The 14,269-nt window shown below is 39.0% G+C and overlaps 1 protein-coding gene across 10 annotated transcripts in view; it reads right to left on the reverse strand.

Annotated features, from left to right (window-relative positions):
• GRIA4 (glutamate ionotropic receptor AMPA type subunit 4) overlaps window positions 1–14,269 on the reverse strand; it is a 217,457-nt gene that overhangs the window by 90,164 nt on the left and 113,024 nt on the right. For all 10 annotated transcript variants that reach the window (XR_009964150.1, XM_062615344.1, XM_062615338.1 and 7 more), the window contains exon 4: window positions 5,359–5,543. Coding sequence is in view for 9 of the 10 variants with exons in the window: in XM_062615344.1 (XP_062471328.1) it covers window positions 5,359–5,543 (185 nt within the window). In the remaining variant the exon portion in view is untranslated. The remainder of the gene's footprint in view (window positions 1–5,358; window positions 5,544–14,269) is intronic.

A 14,269-nucleotide genomic window follows, 5' to 3' on the forward strand; every position in this document is an offset into this window, starting at 1 on the left:
ATCATAGAATCATACAACGGTTTGAGATGGAGGGGACCATAAAGCTCATTTAGTTCCAACCTCCCTGCCATGGGCAGTGACACATTCCCTCTTCATTTTACTGCTTTTGCAATAAACTGTGTTTTGCAGTACAGCTATTTCTGGGGGTGAGCAGCAGTGGTCATGTCAAGCATTGCAGCCCCTTGTGTCAAATAAACAAAACGGCAAAAGTCTTGATGCTTGTGGCTTGTCTTTCAGAGCCTGGGATTGCAGAATGTTAACGTCTACATGAGGAGTACAGAGGAACTTCACTCACAGGTTAACAAAAAGGTTTTCCTTAAGATACTAAGGAGGCAGGGTGTTCTTTCACCATCTCGAGAATGAAGTGCGAAAAAGAGCTAAAATTATCTTGGCATGCTTAAGTTACATCAGATTCTCGAGAGTAGGTGGAGATCTACTGACTCAGATAGGCTGAAGACACTGTCTGTCTTACTGATGAATTGAAGCAACAACTCTGTGATCCTGCAGAAATCAGTGTCTTGCTCCAGCATTGTGCTTAAACAGGGCTTGTTGCTGAGCCATGCCAACTCTGTACTAATACAGAATCCAAGCAGAAGGTATCCTATCACACCCAAGTATCTCCAGTTGCTACTGGGGACTGTTCTATCACCCCAAATATCTCCAGTTGCTACTGGAGACTGTATTGTCTTGTGTGGGTGAGCATGACCGAAGAAGAGAAGCAGAGCTTTATTAAGAAAACCATCACAGCCCTGTAAGTCTTTGCATAGCCTTAGAGAGTTAAGATCTGAAACCTTTTCTGAGGCTAAGACAGGAGGGGGCAATCCAAGAAAATCAAATATAAACACTCGGGCTGAATGCACCTATTGAATTTAATGCTGGCCCTAGTCTTCCTTTCTACAACAGAAATTTGAAAATGAAACTCCACCTTTCTATACTTCATCCTTACAAGAAGTACAGGTTTGGCCCTTGCCCAAAACATCAACCCCACCATGGCAACATAAAAACCCGAAAGGAAAATTATGTGATCAAAAATGCTCATCCTGGGCTGTGAAAAGGGGGAGCCTGGATTTCAGGTAAGTCACTGGGTTCCAGAAGAAAAATTGTCACTGAAGACAAGCCTCAGGTATTGAGTGTGAAGGCAGGTTCTACACACACCAAGGCACATAGAGAGGAGAAAATAAATGAGAAAAATTAATGAACTTAAGGAAAATATAGGATACAAAAAGAAATAGAAAACAGTGAGAGTTGCACAAGAAGTGAGAAAACAACAAGCTGCTGATTTTCTCAGCTGGGAGAGGACAGAGAGCAGAAGACACCAGGTCAGATAAGTGGTGGGGGTAGGAGAGCAGCCCATGAGCTCACTTTCTGAGCACAGCCAGTGAAAAAGTCTCCAATCTTCACTGCTTGAGGTCCACAGTCATGAGAAGTGTGAATGTGCATATATATGGACAATCACTTGAGAAGAAGCCCACAAGCCAGCTTTTCTCCCTTCATTAGCATAGATTTAAGGGCAAAGCAGTTTGAGTTACGGTCTCATTACTGAGATTTAATTACTTTTCCTAAATGTTCTGCAGAACATTTACTTGTACATTGCAAAGTATTACAGTATAGTCAGAACTTAGGCTTTCAATTACAGGAGAACTAGGCAGGAAAGAAGCTGAGTTAATTAGAATCACTGAAGCTTAATCAATTCTTCTGTGTATGCAAGGAAGAGCATGCCAACTTTTAGTCCATTTGTGAAGCCACCTTACCTGTCTTGCTATAGGTTATTAAAGATTTCATGCAAAGGTGAAAAGTCAATGGCTGATATTTTAAAATGGCTGTTATTTTGCTTTTTTTTACATTGGGCTAGACTCTTTTTGCTTCAATCCCATTTTTGGCAGACTAAATGTTTTTGTGTCTGAGACTGTTTCTGACTGCACATCCTTAAGAAGTACTTTCTTTCTGAAAGCAAAGTGCTTTCATTTGGAGCCCCAAATCAGCACCCTAGCCCTCCTTGGATGTCAGCCTGTCTAGGAAGAGCAGGACCTTTGCAACGGACAGAAAAGCTACAGCTCTTATGCATACTTCGTGTAGCCTGGCTATAACGCTATTCCTGCTTGTACAGTGACCTTTCTTTGGAAGGATGGAGAAGATCACCATGCATGCTGGGGAAGAAGAGAATTCATATGATCTGGGATAATTATAAAAATATTCTGAAATATATGAATTACAATTTAATTAGTTAAAGTGTAAATAAATATATATATGGGCAGTCACTATTAGAAAAAAAACACAAACCAGTTTCTCTCACTTCATTAGCATAGAGTTAAGGGCAAAGGCTTTACACTTAGGTGTGAATAAACACCAGCACAAGTACAGAAGAGGTCACTTCCTGGGTAAAAGCCAGATGAATCAATTCCAAAAAGTGCTTGTACCACTAACAAAGATACAAGTATGTTGCAAAGTTAGAACTACATGATCTTTATGGTCCCTTCCAACTCAAACCATTCTTTGAAGTTAGGTGCTCACTCCTACCCTCCACTCTCCTGCCGCTGTTAATGGAAAGAGGCCTCTTTTGTGCTTGCCCTGTAGATGTGTTAACCAAACTCACCACATCTGATTCAGACTGTTGAGGCCAGGCACTTCATTTTAACGACTTAACAAGCCTGCATTAAGTACCTATTTTAGACATGCAAAATCTAGTCCTGTATGAACTGACTGTGCAGGTGCCAATCTGGAAGGAGAACAAGTGAGAGCTCCTGGTAGCAAATAAAATGTACAGCTGAGATCATAGAAATGTAAGTGTGCACTGTATGGCTTCATTTTGGTTTGAAACTGAGTGGACTCTCAGTAGATACACCTATGCAGGATGATAGGTGTATCTCAAGACTTATGGTAATATAACATACTTTATCTAAGTCACATTTGTATGCCATGTAAAAGAAATCAGGTGCATACATGTGGGCACACACATAGACCTGAGAAATTATTTTTCTCAGTGTATTTTAAAAGGCCTTCAAATGGGTGTTCTGTTTTACTACCACACAGGCTGAACTGGGGGAGGATCTCATTATAAGCTGTAGAGAGCATGTGCTAAAACATAATGGCATTCAGAATCAAAAAAATGGCCAAAAGAATATGTATAGCAATATGGTGTTATCTATTCTTCTCTTGGCAGCAGTCATAGAAAAAGTCCTTGTTAAATCAGCCATGCTATTAATTCTCAGTTTCCCTCTTTATCTTCTGCCAGTGAAAGCAAAACTGACGTATATATTTCTATAAATATTATTTTTGCATTTCTGTACCACAAAAGACATTTCGTATTTCCGTGACTTTGGTAGCAGATGCATCATGACCGTTTTTGCAAAAAATCCTCAAAATTAACGCGCTATCAGAGAAACAGAACGGTGGTGGAGGATGGACCACCAGCAGATGGCATTCATTCCCTGCAATTCCTGCAGCAGCAGCAGCAGGTACTGAACGGTGCACTGGCACCAGCACATCAGCATAGGATGTGGGAATAGGCAGGAAGCAGCTAGTTAACCCCAAGTTATTTTCCCGTCATTTGACAAAATTCTCCTTTCAAAGCATTACTGTATTTTTTCCATCATTTAAGAAAGAGCTTGTACATAAGCGCTATATAGATAGATTTGCCACATCACAGCAGCAGGATTTTATATTCACTTTATATACTCATGTAGGTACTACCCAGCACAAGCCAGTCTGTCTGGCCCAGTTTTTTTGTTATCTAATAGCAGCTTTTCATAAATAACTGATGGAAGAACCCGACCTTTCTTCCCAGTTCAATAGCACCTTTATTCTACTGCTCTTCATGTTCGTAAATAGTCTGCTAAGGTAATAAAACTATCAGTTTAAATATTTAAAATTAAAAATTTTAAAGCATTTTATGACTAGAAATATACTGTCTATGCCATTTCACATAATCAGAGTGGCTTGGGGACCTCATCTATTTCCTTCCCCCCTGCAATGGGCAGGGACAACTTCCATTAAACCAGGTTACTCAAAGCCCCATGCAACTTGGCTTTGGACACTTCCAGGGATGGGGCAGCCACAGCTTCTCTGGAAAACTTGTTCACCACCCTCACAGTAAAAAAAAAATTCTTCTTAATATCTCATCTAAATCTACCTTCTTGCAGTTTAAAGCCATTCCCCCTTGTTCTATCACTACATACCCCTCTAAGAAGTCCCCCTCTAGATTTCTTGTAGGTCTCCTTCCAATACCTTTAGGTATTGGAATATTGTTACAAGGTCTCCCTGGAGCCTTCTCTTCTCTAGGCTGAGCAAGCCCAACTCTCTCAGCCTGTCTTCACAGGAGAGGTGCTCAAGCCCTCTCATTATCACTGTGGCCTCCTTTGGACTCACTCAAACAGGTCCACATCCTTCTTATTATGTTGTTGCCTCCAGAGCTGGATGCAGTACACTAGGTTGGGTCTCACAGGACTGGAGTAGGAGGGGAGAATCACCTCCCTTGACCCGCTGGTCACACTCCTTTGATGCAGCCCAGCATACAGGTGTCTTTCTGGGCTACAGTTGCACACTGTTGCTGTTGAGCTTCTTGTCAATCAACAACCCCTCAGCTTTCTCATCAGGCCTGCTCTCAATCCATTCTCCACCCAGCCTGTATTCATGCCTGGGACTGCCCCAGCCCAGATACAGGACCTTGCACTTGGCCTTGTTGAACTTCATGAGTGTCACACTGGCTCACCTCTCAAGCATGTCAAAGTGCCCCTGGATGGCATCCCTTCTCAACAGTGTGCCAACTGCACCACACAGCTTGGTATCATTGGCAGACTTGCTGAGGGTGCACACACAGCACACTGTCCATGTTGCTGACAAAGATGTTAAGCTGTTCACCATATGTTCTATTTGGTGAATAGAAAGTAATACTGGAGTCAGTATTACTCTCTATTCGCAAAAAAATAGATGCTTTTTTCCACCAAAAAAACCCCACTTCACCCCATGAAGGGATGGACTGAGGACATCTTGCCAGTTCAGCAACACCACGTTGCTCCGCCAGCCCTGAGACCCTGATGCAGCATGTATCAGGTGTATAGGTGCTGCAATGTGGGGCTAAACATCCAGCTGCCCTGACTGCTGGCACCCTTCACCTGCAGACCTGATGAGTCTGAAAGGGAGGGGCGGTCACTGCAGTGATGCACTAGCTGTTAAGAATTATATAGGAAAAGAAAACAGAGCAGGCAAGTGGATGTACAAATATAGGCCCTTGAAGAAAAACAAAAAGAAAGAGCAATCAATCTCATTTCCATTGCAAAAATAAACAAAACTAAATGCACAATGGTATCTCATGTGGCGTTTCAGTAATGTGCTTACAGTGACATCAGAAGTAGTTATTACCTGTTCTAAGAGATTCTGAAGCCTCTCTATTTCACAGTCTATTACAAATTTCTTTTCTTGCCTTCGGTCCAGATCTTCTAAAAGCCTCCTGTAGCTGGCATCATTAAAGTTCTCCACACAGATGGCACTGACTTGCCAGCTATTTTGTCCTGCTTTTTCCATAATAGCTTGAAGTATTGAATAACCTAAAAGAAAAGGATACAATATACTAGTAACACAATCAATGCATTCTTTTGTATAGGAACTGTCCTTAATCGATATTATGTCTCTTAATATTTGTTCCTGCAGGGAAAAGAATAAGTGACTGCTTGTATCTCTACCTATGCTGCTAGCCATAATCAGCACACAGTATGCAGTTAACAATTACCATTGATGTGATCAGATTGCTTGGAAGGATTCTCAGCATTATAGATAATCTTCATATGACTTACAAACACAAACTCTTCCAGTCAAGCATTCAGCTTCTCAGACTGGTTTTGCACAGGTTTCTGTATCTGGGCAGTTCAATACAGCAAAGAAAAAATATGAGCCTACTCATTCATCATAAGTATTTGCATACTAAAAAAGCATCATGTTAGATATTCAAATGCTTTGTCTTCTTTATTATTGTTGGGTTTATTTGTTTGCTGTTTTTTTTTTTTTTAACAACATTTAATCCAAGGATTTTTTAATGCTTCTTAAAAAGAATTCATTTTTCATTTATTTATGCAATTCAGACAAGGTCCCCCTGTCTAGAGTCACAACACAAACTATTGTGGCTCTTTACTCGTTATCTGGATGAATTTTCCCTAGTAGCTTTAAATGAAAAAATTCACCTCATGAAAACTATCCTTAGTTATGAGACTACACGTAACTTCAACAAGAGGGTCCCATGCCTGAGTGCAGTTACCTCCAGCTGTCATTCTAATGCACCTGAAGATACCGCCGTGCGACAGATTCCCTGTAAAAAGCACTATCAGGCATTCCCAGAGACTGAAAGAGGACTCTTTCTAAGTTACATTTCAGGAAGTGTGCTGTTGCTAACTATCAGAAGACCTACAATACCTCATTTTGCCTTCAGTAACATAAAAGCAGACAATAGCTTTATCAGAATATGAAGATTTTAGGACACATGAGAGGAAATTTAGGAGTAGCTATTTTTCTGCTGACTCCTGTGACACCTGCAGTCCCTGAAAAATTAAGATCTGTATCTCCTTATCATTATGAAATGATATACCCGCACTCCAAAATGAACATCTATTATTTTTTCTTCAATGCAGATGACATTTAAGATAAAAATAAAAACATTTATAGAGAATATGTAAAATGCATAACATATTTTATCTTATAAATGAGACATTTATTTTATGTAACAGTTTATCTTAGGAAATGAATTAAAATGCTTGATATATTGAGTATTAAAACATTTCTGTACTCAGCATATATTTTTAACCCAATGACTGTTATTTTTTTTCAAAGAACCATACAGATTTCCTGTTAATTGCTGCATAATTATTCTGCTTTTCCTGTTGCTATATTCAATCTCCTTTTTGACTGTAATTATCTCTGCAAATCATGACAAGATTCTTTCCCAAACATCGTATTTTTTGCTTCACTTCCTATTAATTTCCATATATAGATATACATTAAAACTACTCCAGTGTTACAGGGGTTCCTACTTCATTTACACTGCAACTTTGACTTGATCTTTGCTACAAAGGCAGTCGACGTTTACTTAATTCAGCTTCCTGACATAAATTAACATTTTCTTTGATTCAGAATGAATGGTGTTTGAAACCGCAATTGACATCCCTTCATTCCTTTTGCATTTTGCTTGGACAACTTTACTAAGATGTGTTTTGATCAAACTGGGAATTTATCCCAGCATAAAGCATGACAAATATCAGACAACTAAATAGAAAAGCTTTTATTCTAGCTTGGATCAAGGTTTGACTTGCCACATTTCATTAGCAACTGCCTTCTTTTAGGCATTTGAAGCTGCTGTAAAATCTTGTCAGTAGCTGGCACTTGGATGTGGTTATTCATGTTAGCATGTCTTTCGCATATAGCATAATACAGCTAAATGGTATTAACTGGATATGGTGCAACATCTCCATAAGAAGAGTTCAGAATTCCTGTGCAAGCCGTCAGTGGCACAGTCATCTATTTAGTGTGCAAGAACAGTGTTTAATATAAGAGACTGTTAAGGGTGGAGTTTACACAGAACGAATAAAGGCATTCATAGGCTCAGTTGGCACAAAAATTAGACGTACAGAGAAGAATGCTTATTTGCTCAAAATAATTGGCTACAGCTGACAGAGGAAAACATTAGTTATACGTAGTGCAGCAAACATTTCATGAGGCAAAATTCCTGAAACTAACCTAGGGTAATTCTCAGAAACTGAGGGCAGGATATCTATTTAGACAAAATTCTTACACTTCAGAAAGATGTTGGCCCAAGACAGCAGACATAAATCTTACAGCTGTTGTCTAAATGTTATTTGTTTTCTGGTTGTCTGCTATTTATCCTCAGTCATGCTACGGACAGACGAATGATTCATTTTCTGGAATACATTCCATCCCATGTATGTTGGAATACTATTTGTTGCATAAAAGCAAACTAAAAAAAAACAACACCCCAGGCTAACTCGTATCAACTGAGATATAAAATCAATGTTTAGGACTCAGCCAATAAAAAAAAAAGAGTAAGGTAAGTTCTCACCCTTTCTCACCAACAAATTCAAACTTAAAATGCAGATAATTAACTCATCAGAAAATTCAGGAAATACAAATTATCATGCTCAAACATACCAAGTTGAAGCCTAGAAGTCTGTATCAACATGCTCCTGGTCTTACCTGGAGTGTGTTTTGTTGTTTATTTGTTTAGTTAGTTGTGATTTTGGGTTGTGTTTTCAGGTTTTTTGTTAGCAAATCTATAAGCAAGATAAAACACCAATATGACTGCCTGCAAACAGGGATTAAGTCCCTGAAGGATGCTATATGCAAGAATATTTGCAAGAATAGCTTCTTCTTCCTGTTTATGGGACTACAATTGCTCAAATGTAGATACTATTGACAACTTCTTCAGGACCAGTAGTACCAATTCCACTTCAATATACTGGAACCAAAGCAGAAACCGGCAAAATCTGAAAAGATTTTATTTTCTTTACACTTCCCTGGGTTTGCCTTCTCTTCTTGCTTTTCTGTTCTCTGGTCATGTGGAATTGTGATGCTCTAACACTACTATTATTTTACTTTTTTTAAAATTCTTTGTATTTTTTTCCCCCAAAGATACCACACTGTCACCATATTGGAAAATCAAAACAAAACAAAAACCAAAACTTGAATATAAAAATGAAAATTACTCTATTTTTCTCCTGTAAAATGAAAGCTGGAGATGTCTACTGCAGAAAGTCTACATATTTGGGTTGATACTACACCTAAATACATTACAAATAACATCTCAGATATTTTTTAACCTTCCTCCCCTCAGTCCACACTCCATGGGATTTTTTTCCATTGCAAAATGCATCAGCCACTTAAAAAACAATGCCAGATGTGCACCTGCTCTTATATCTGTTTAGAGATTTTAGTACCTCTTCAGAGAGACTTAGGTGCCTTCTGGAAGCCAAAGAGTGTAAATCACTTGAGCAATTTTGGTATTTAAGAACATGTTGTAAGTGCAGGCATTTGGAAGTCTAGGATTCTTCCTAGTCACTGCAATACTGCCGTAATTGGACCCTTTATACAATCATCCCTCACCCAAGTAATCGAAATAATGAGTAATCTTTTTGATTTTAAAAGTTCAGTGGCCTTTCACTTTTTTTATTTATCCTCTGCTATACCAGCCACGCTTGCCCCTATCCAATTTTGTTTCAGCAGTCAATGACTTAATTTCATTTATTTCCATTTAAATGAAAACTAAAATCTGATATCCAAATCTCTTCAGTGTGTTCAGAACAAACTAAAGAGATAGAGGAGCATTTTCTTGACTTATTTTTCAGCTGGAATGCACATGGTTGGCTTGTTTCCTTTCTTTTCCTTTTATTTTTACTTTTTTTGCTCTTGCTTGCTTGTTTGCTTTCACTGGAAATATTAAAGTGATCAATTACAGCCTTGTAATTAAATATCAGTTACTTTCATCTTCCAGCAGTCTTTTCACTCTGGAAAATAATTTTCCCCACTCCTCTAAGCACAAGCAATCATTCCTGACGTTCTTGCTAGGAGACAGATAGCAAAGCGACTGCTTGCTCCAAACAGCAGCACTCCCAGTAGTAATTCCTGTTTTGGAACCATTGTGCGGGAATTAACTTATTATTAATTTTCTATGATGAAAAGGATGCAACTGTATTTTACTGAAATGCAATTTTTTCTCTTCTCTTATGGCGCAATTAACCTTCAAATAGGAATTGATCCCATTCCCAAGAATAGCTATGATCCCAGCAGTCACAGACACTGAAACGGTGGAGCTATTTTCTTCAATCTACTTCTATCTATTGGAATTCATACTGGGATCAGTACATGAAATAAATTCATTGTAGATCTAACACACAGCAGACGTGAAGAATAAACAAATCATTTGGTATGGATAAATTTGACATTCACCACTGGATTAACGTTACTTAACTCTAGCTGTCTGTAAAGTAGTTGTCTAAGTTAATCGTCCAAACTTTAAAAGGAGAGACATACATCCCATAAAATGGCATTTTTTTTGTCTTAGATATCTATCTCAGAGGTGCTTTTCTCTTTCTCCAATGAATACTGAAGGAGTCTAGACATGAGGCTTAGTAAAAATATCTACTATTTATCTAGCCAAATCTTGGCAAGATGAATCCAGACACTACAGTGATCATAAACATACAAGAAAGTTATAGGATGAGTGATGCATGATTTTGCCTTCAGCCAATAACTAAAACCACTCAAACTCAAGTATATTTTACCTTTCCTCATGATTAATACATTTTTAATTAATATCCGCTTTTGTTTCAAATTTTTTAAGAGCTTCAAGAATTCAAACACAACCAATAAGATTTATAAGCTCCACTGTATAACCTTTGACATATGATAACTCATTCACATGCCTGATTTTCCCTGCATTTGGAGATGGACCCAGAATATTCAACAGAAAGCACATACAAACAGGGCAATTTAGACAACAGAATGGAAGCTAGAACTATAGCTGTGTTCTGAGTCCTACTTGGGTCTAATTCACAGAAATGACACAGAGATTGGGAAATAAAACAGGAAGCTCAAGAAATAATCCCATCTATTCACCTCTATCCCTCCATCCCCCAAGACAGATAAATTATATTTAAATTGTTCTGTACAGATATCTTTCTTTGTCCTTAAAAACCTCTAAAGAGGATTCTGTAACTTCCTACGTAATATATTAATGGCTTAATTATCATTAGGAGATGTTTCCTAAAGTCAAGCCTAAGTCTCCCTTGGCACAATTTAAATCCACTCATTCTTGTCCTATCTCTAACAGACCTAGAGAACAGTTTGTTCCCTTCTTCTTTAAAACATTCCTTTACATAACTGAAGGCTGCTGTTTCATTTCCTTTCTGTCTGCTCTTCTCTTGCTGAAACATGATTCTGTCAGGTTTTCCTCATGGAACATGTTTTAGTCTAGATTCTGACAATTTTCCTTGGTTTCCCTGGATATGTTGCAATTGATCTAAGTCCTTCCTGAATTGGATTGGTGAAAGTGTGACATATTTTTAAAAAGTATTCCAAAGTACACACAATCCTCCAATTTTTGTAATCACCTGCAAATTTAACAAATGTATTCTGCATTTCTTCATCCAAGTCATCAAAAAAGACGCTGGGTAAAACTTCAGCCAGAATGGATCACTACTTAGTACCTCCTCATTTGACAGTGCACCTCATATATTTCTCTCTCAGTTCAAGTGCATGACCAACATTTTACAAATCCAGAAATTTCATCAATACAAAATTTCTTTAGCTCATTGTGATGGCTTCACTTGTGCCCATCCTTATCACTTCTGTCCTTAACTGGATGGTGTTGACAAAAGGTTCATGGGCTGAGATAAGGACAGGGAGAGATCACTTAGCAGTTAACCATCATGGGCAAAACACCTGACTTGGGGAAATTAGTTTTATTTATTACTAATCAAATCAGAGTAGCATAATGAGAAATAAAAACTAAGTCTTAAGACACTTTTGCCCCATGTCTCCTTTCTTCCTGGGCTTAACTTCACCCTTGGTTTCTCTACCTCCTCCCCCACAGCAGCCCAGGGGGATGGGGACTTGAGGTTGCCATCAGTTCATCACGTTATTTCTGCCATTCCTTCCTCCTCAGAGGCCTCCTCACACTCTTCCCCTGCTCCAGCGTGGGGTTCCTCCCATGGGATACAATCCTCCACGAACTTCTCCAACATGAGTCCTTCCCACAGACTGCAGATCTTCATGAACTGCTCCAGAGTAGGTCCCTTCCATGGGGTTCAGTCCTTCAGGAACAGACTGCTTCAGTGTGGGTCCCTTCCATGGGGTTCAGTCCTTCAGGAACAGACTGCTCCAGTGTGGGTCCCCTGTGGGGTCACAAGTCCTGCAGCAAACCTGCTTCAGTGCTGGTTTCCTACAGGACAGGGGCATCCCCCCTCTCTGGCATGGGGTCCTCTATGGGCTGCAGGTGGAGAGCTACTTTACCGTGGACTTCCATGTGCTGCAGGGGCACAGCCTGTCTCACCGCGGTCTGCACCACAGGCTGCACCACAGGCTGCAGAGGAATCTCTGCTCCAGTGCCTGGAGCACCTCCTGCCTCCTTCTGCACTGACCTTGGTGTCTGCAGTTGTGTCTGCAGTGTCTCACACATTCTCACTTCTCTCCCCAGCTACAATTGCTCCTTTCCCCATTCTTAACTATGTTATCCACCCCTGATGAGCTCAGCCTTGGCCAGTGGTGGGTCCATGTTGGAGCCGGCTGGCACTGGCTCTATCAGATATGGGGGAAGCTTCTAGCACCTTCTCACAGAAGCCACCCAAAAGCTTGCCTGCAAACCTAATACACTCATTTAGAAAAAAAATCATGCAAGCTGTGTAAAAAAACATATTAGAATGAAGCACCTATTTTTTTTTTCCCAATGTCTACAAAACCTGTTACTTTTAACAGAAGGAAATTTGCTTTATCTCACATAATTTTTACTGAAAAAAATCCATGGTTCATTTTAGGTAGCTTTCCAAATTCTGTGTCCTTTCAAATATATATGTTATGATGTAGGTTGTGAATTGTCACCTATACTATCAATCATGAGGATAACAGATGGTTCTGAAACAAAACTGTAGGGAAAATGGATGCAATTGGCCATCTCCTCTATCACTATTTTACTCCAAAGTTTTCAGAGTATTTGATGATAAAGGAAATTACCTTTATGATCTGAATTCATGTTTCTCACCTCCCTGAGATCTATGACCTTGAATATTTTCGCAGTGCTGTGAAAGCTCCAAAACAAGGTTTATGGTCAGACTTTCTGTCCTTCTCTCCCTTAATCCTGTAGAGACTGGTACCTGTGCAACTTCATCTGCAGTATTTAATAACCCTGCTTTCCTAGGAGGAAAAAGCTGTCAATATATTTCAATCATTGCCTTTAAAAAAAAAAAAAAAAGTCTTAATGCCATGTAAGTTAAGTTATGTGCTTTCGCTTGAGCATATGGGAGGAGGTTTGGCTTACTCCACAGTGGGAACTCATGATCAAAGATTCAGGCTATGTCAGACCCCATTTATGCTACGCTCACTCTGTAGCAATATTTTTCCCCTTCTTTGCATTTCAGAGTCTGAAACGTTCATAGGAAATATGCTGTGAAGGTGTCTCACCAAAATACTAAGTGATAAAAATAAGTGTAAACTTGAGAGGGACTGAAGAAAACCACTAGTTTTGAAGGCAGTCTAATATTTTTGCTTGTGCTTTCAGTTCTCAGATACCAATACCCCTCCTTCTTCACTAAATGCCTTGAAACTAACATCAAAGTCCAGTAAGCCTTCTTATGACATGCATGCATAGAGATAAATACATCCAAGCACATGTACAATATATATTTATATGTGTATATGCCAAATGTATATTTACACATACCTATAGTCTATATGTACCTATAGAATACAGTCTCTACCTATAGTCTATACCTATAGTCCAAACCTATAGTCTGTTGTAAGCTCTCTATATTTCTTTGCTTTTATTTGTCTATTATTTAGCTCTGCCAAAGGGCTCAGCTAGAATTGACTCAGGGGTGGAGTCTTCGGCTCCTCTGAAGTTTACAAGCAGCAGGGAAGCCACACTCTTAGCAAATTTTTCCTACAGAACCTTCAATGCTAAATCATAAACGGTATGTAATTACAGTGATAATGGAACCTATGACCTTAAAAGAAACAACAAGTAAGCCACTGAGTGGAAAAGAAGGATGGGGGGTGGAGGGGGGTGCGGAGGAAAACAGGTGTTAGGCTTGCTCTCTGTCAGGCCAGCATTGTAAGGGAACTATAGAGGCTACATAGTTTCTCTGAATAACCAATTATCTGTCATCTTGGGCCTATCATTAGGGTTAATGTGTATCAGCATTTTTTAAAAAAGGAGAGAAAACATGAAAAAGTGAACTAATTTTAGAAGAAAATACATTTTGTTCAAAATTTTTACTTACTACTCTTTTTCTCTCTTTCTCTTCTATTTATTTCACAAATATCCAACTTAGTTGCAAATATTTGCTGCTTTCGCACATGTAGCTTAAACTTTCTTCTCTAGTGTAATGCCTTAAAGCTAAAATTCATTTCAACAAAACCTACAGTCTGTAATTTTGGTGCTAATAGATTATCTTTCTTACACAATATCTTCATTGGCACAAAGCTATTTTCTATAAATTGCTTGCTTCCCAACAAATTACCTCTCTACTCTCAATTTAATAGGATTTTATTTGCCCTGTGA

Source organism: Pezoporus occidentalis, unplaced genomic scaffold (genome assembly GCF_034315485.1).
Source record: "Pezoporus occidentalis ecotype Australia unplaced genomic scaffold, CSIRO_AGI_Poc_V1 ctg18, whole genome shotgun sequence".
NCBI lineage: Eukaryota > Metazoa > Chordata > Aves > Psittaciformes > Psittacidae > Pezoporus > Pezoporus occidentalis.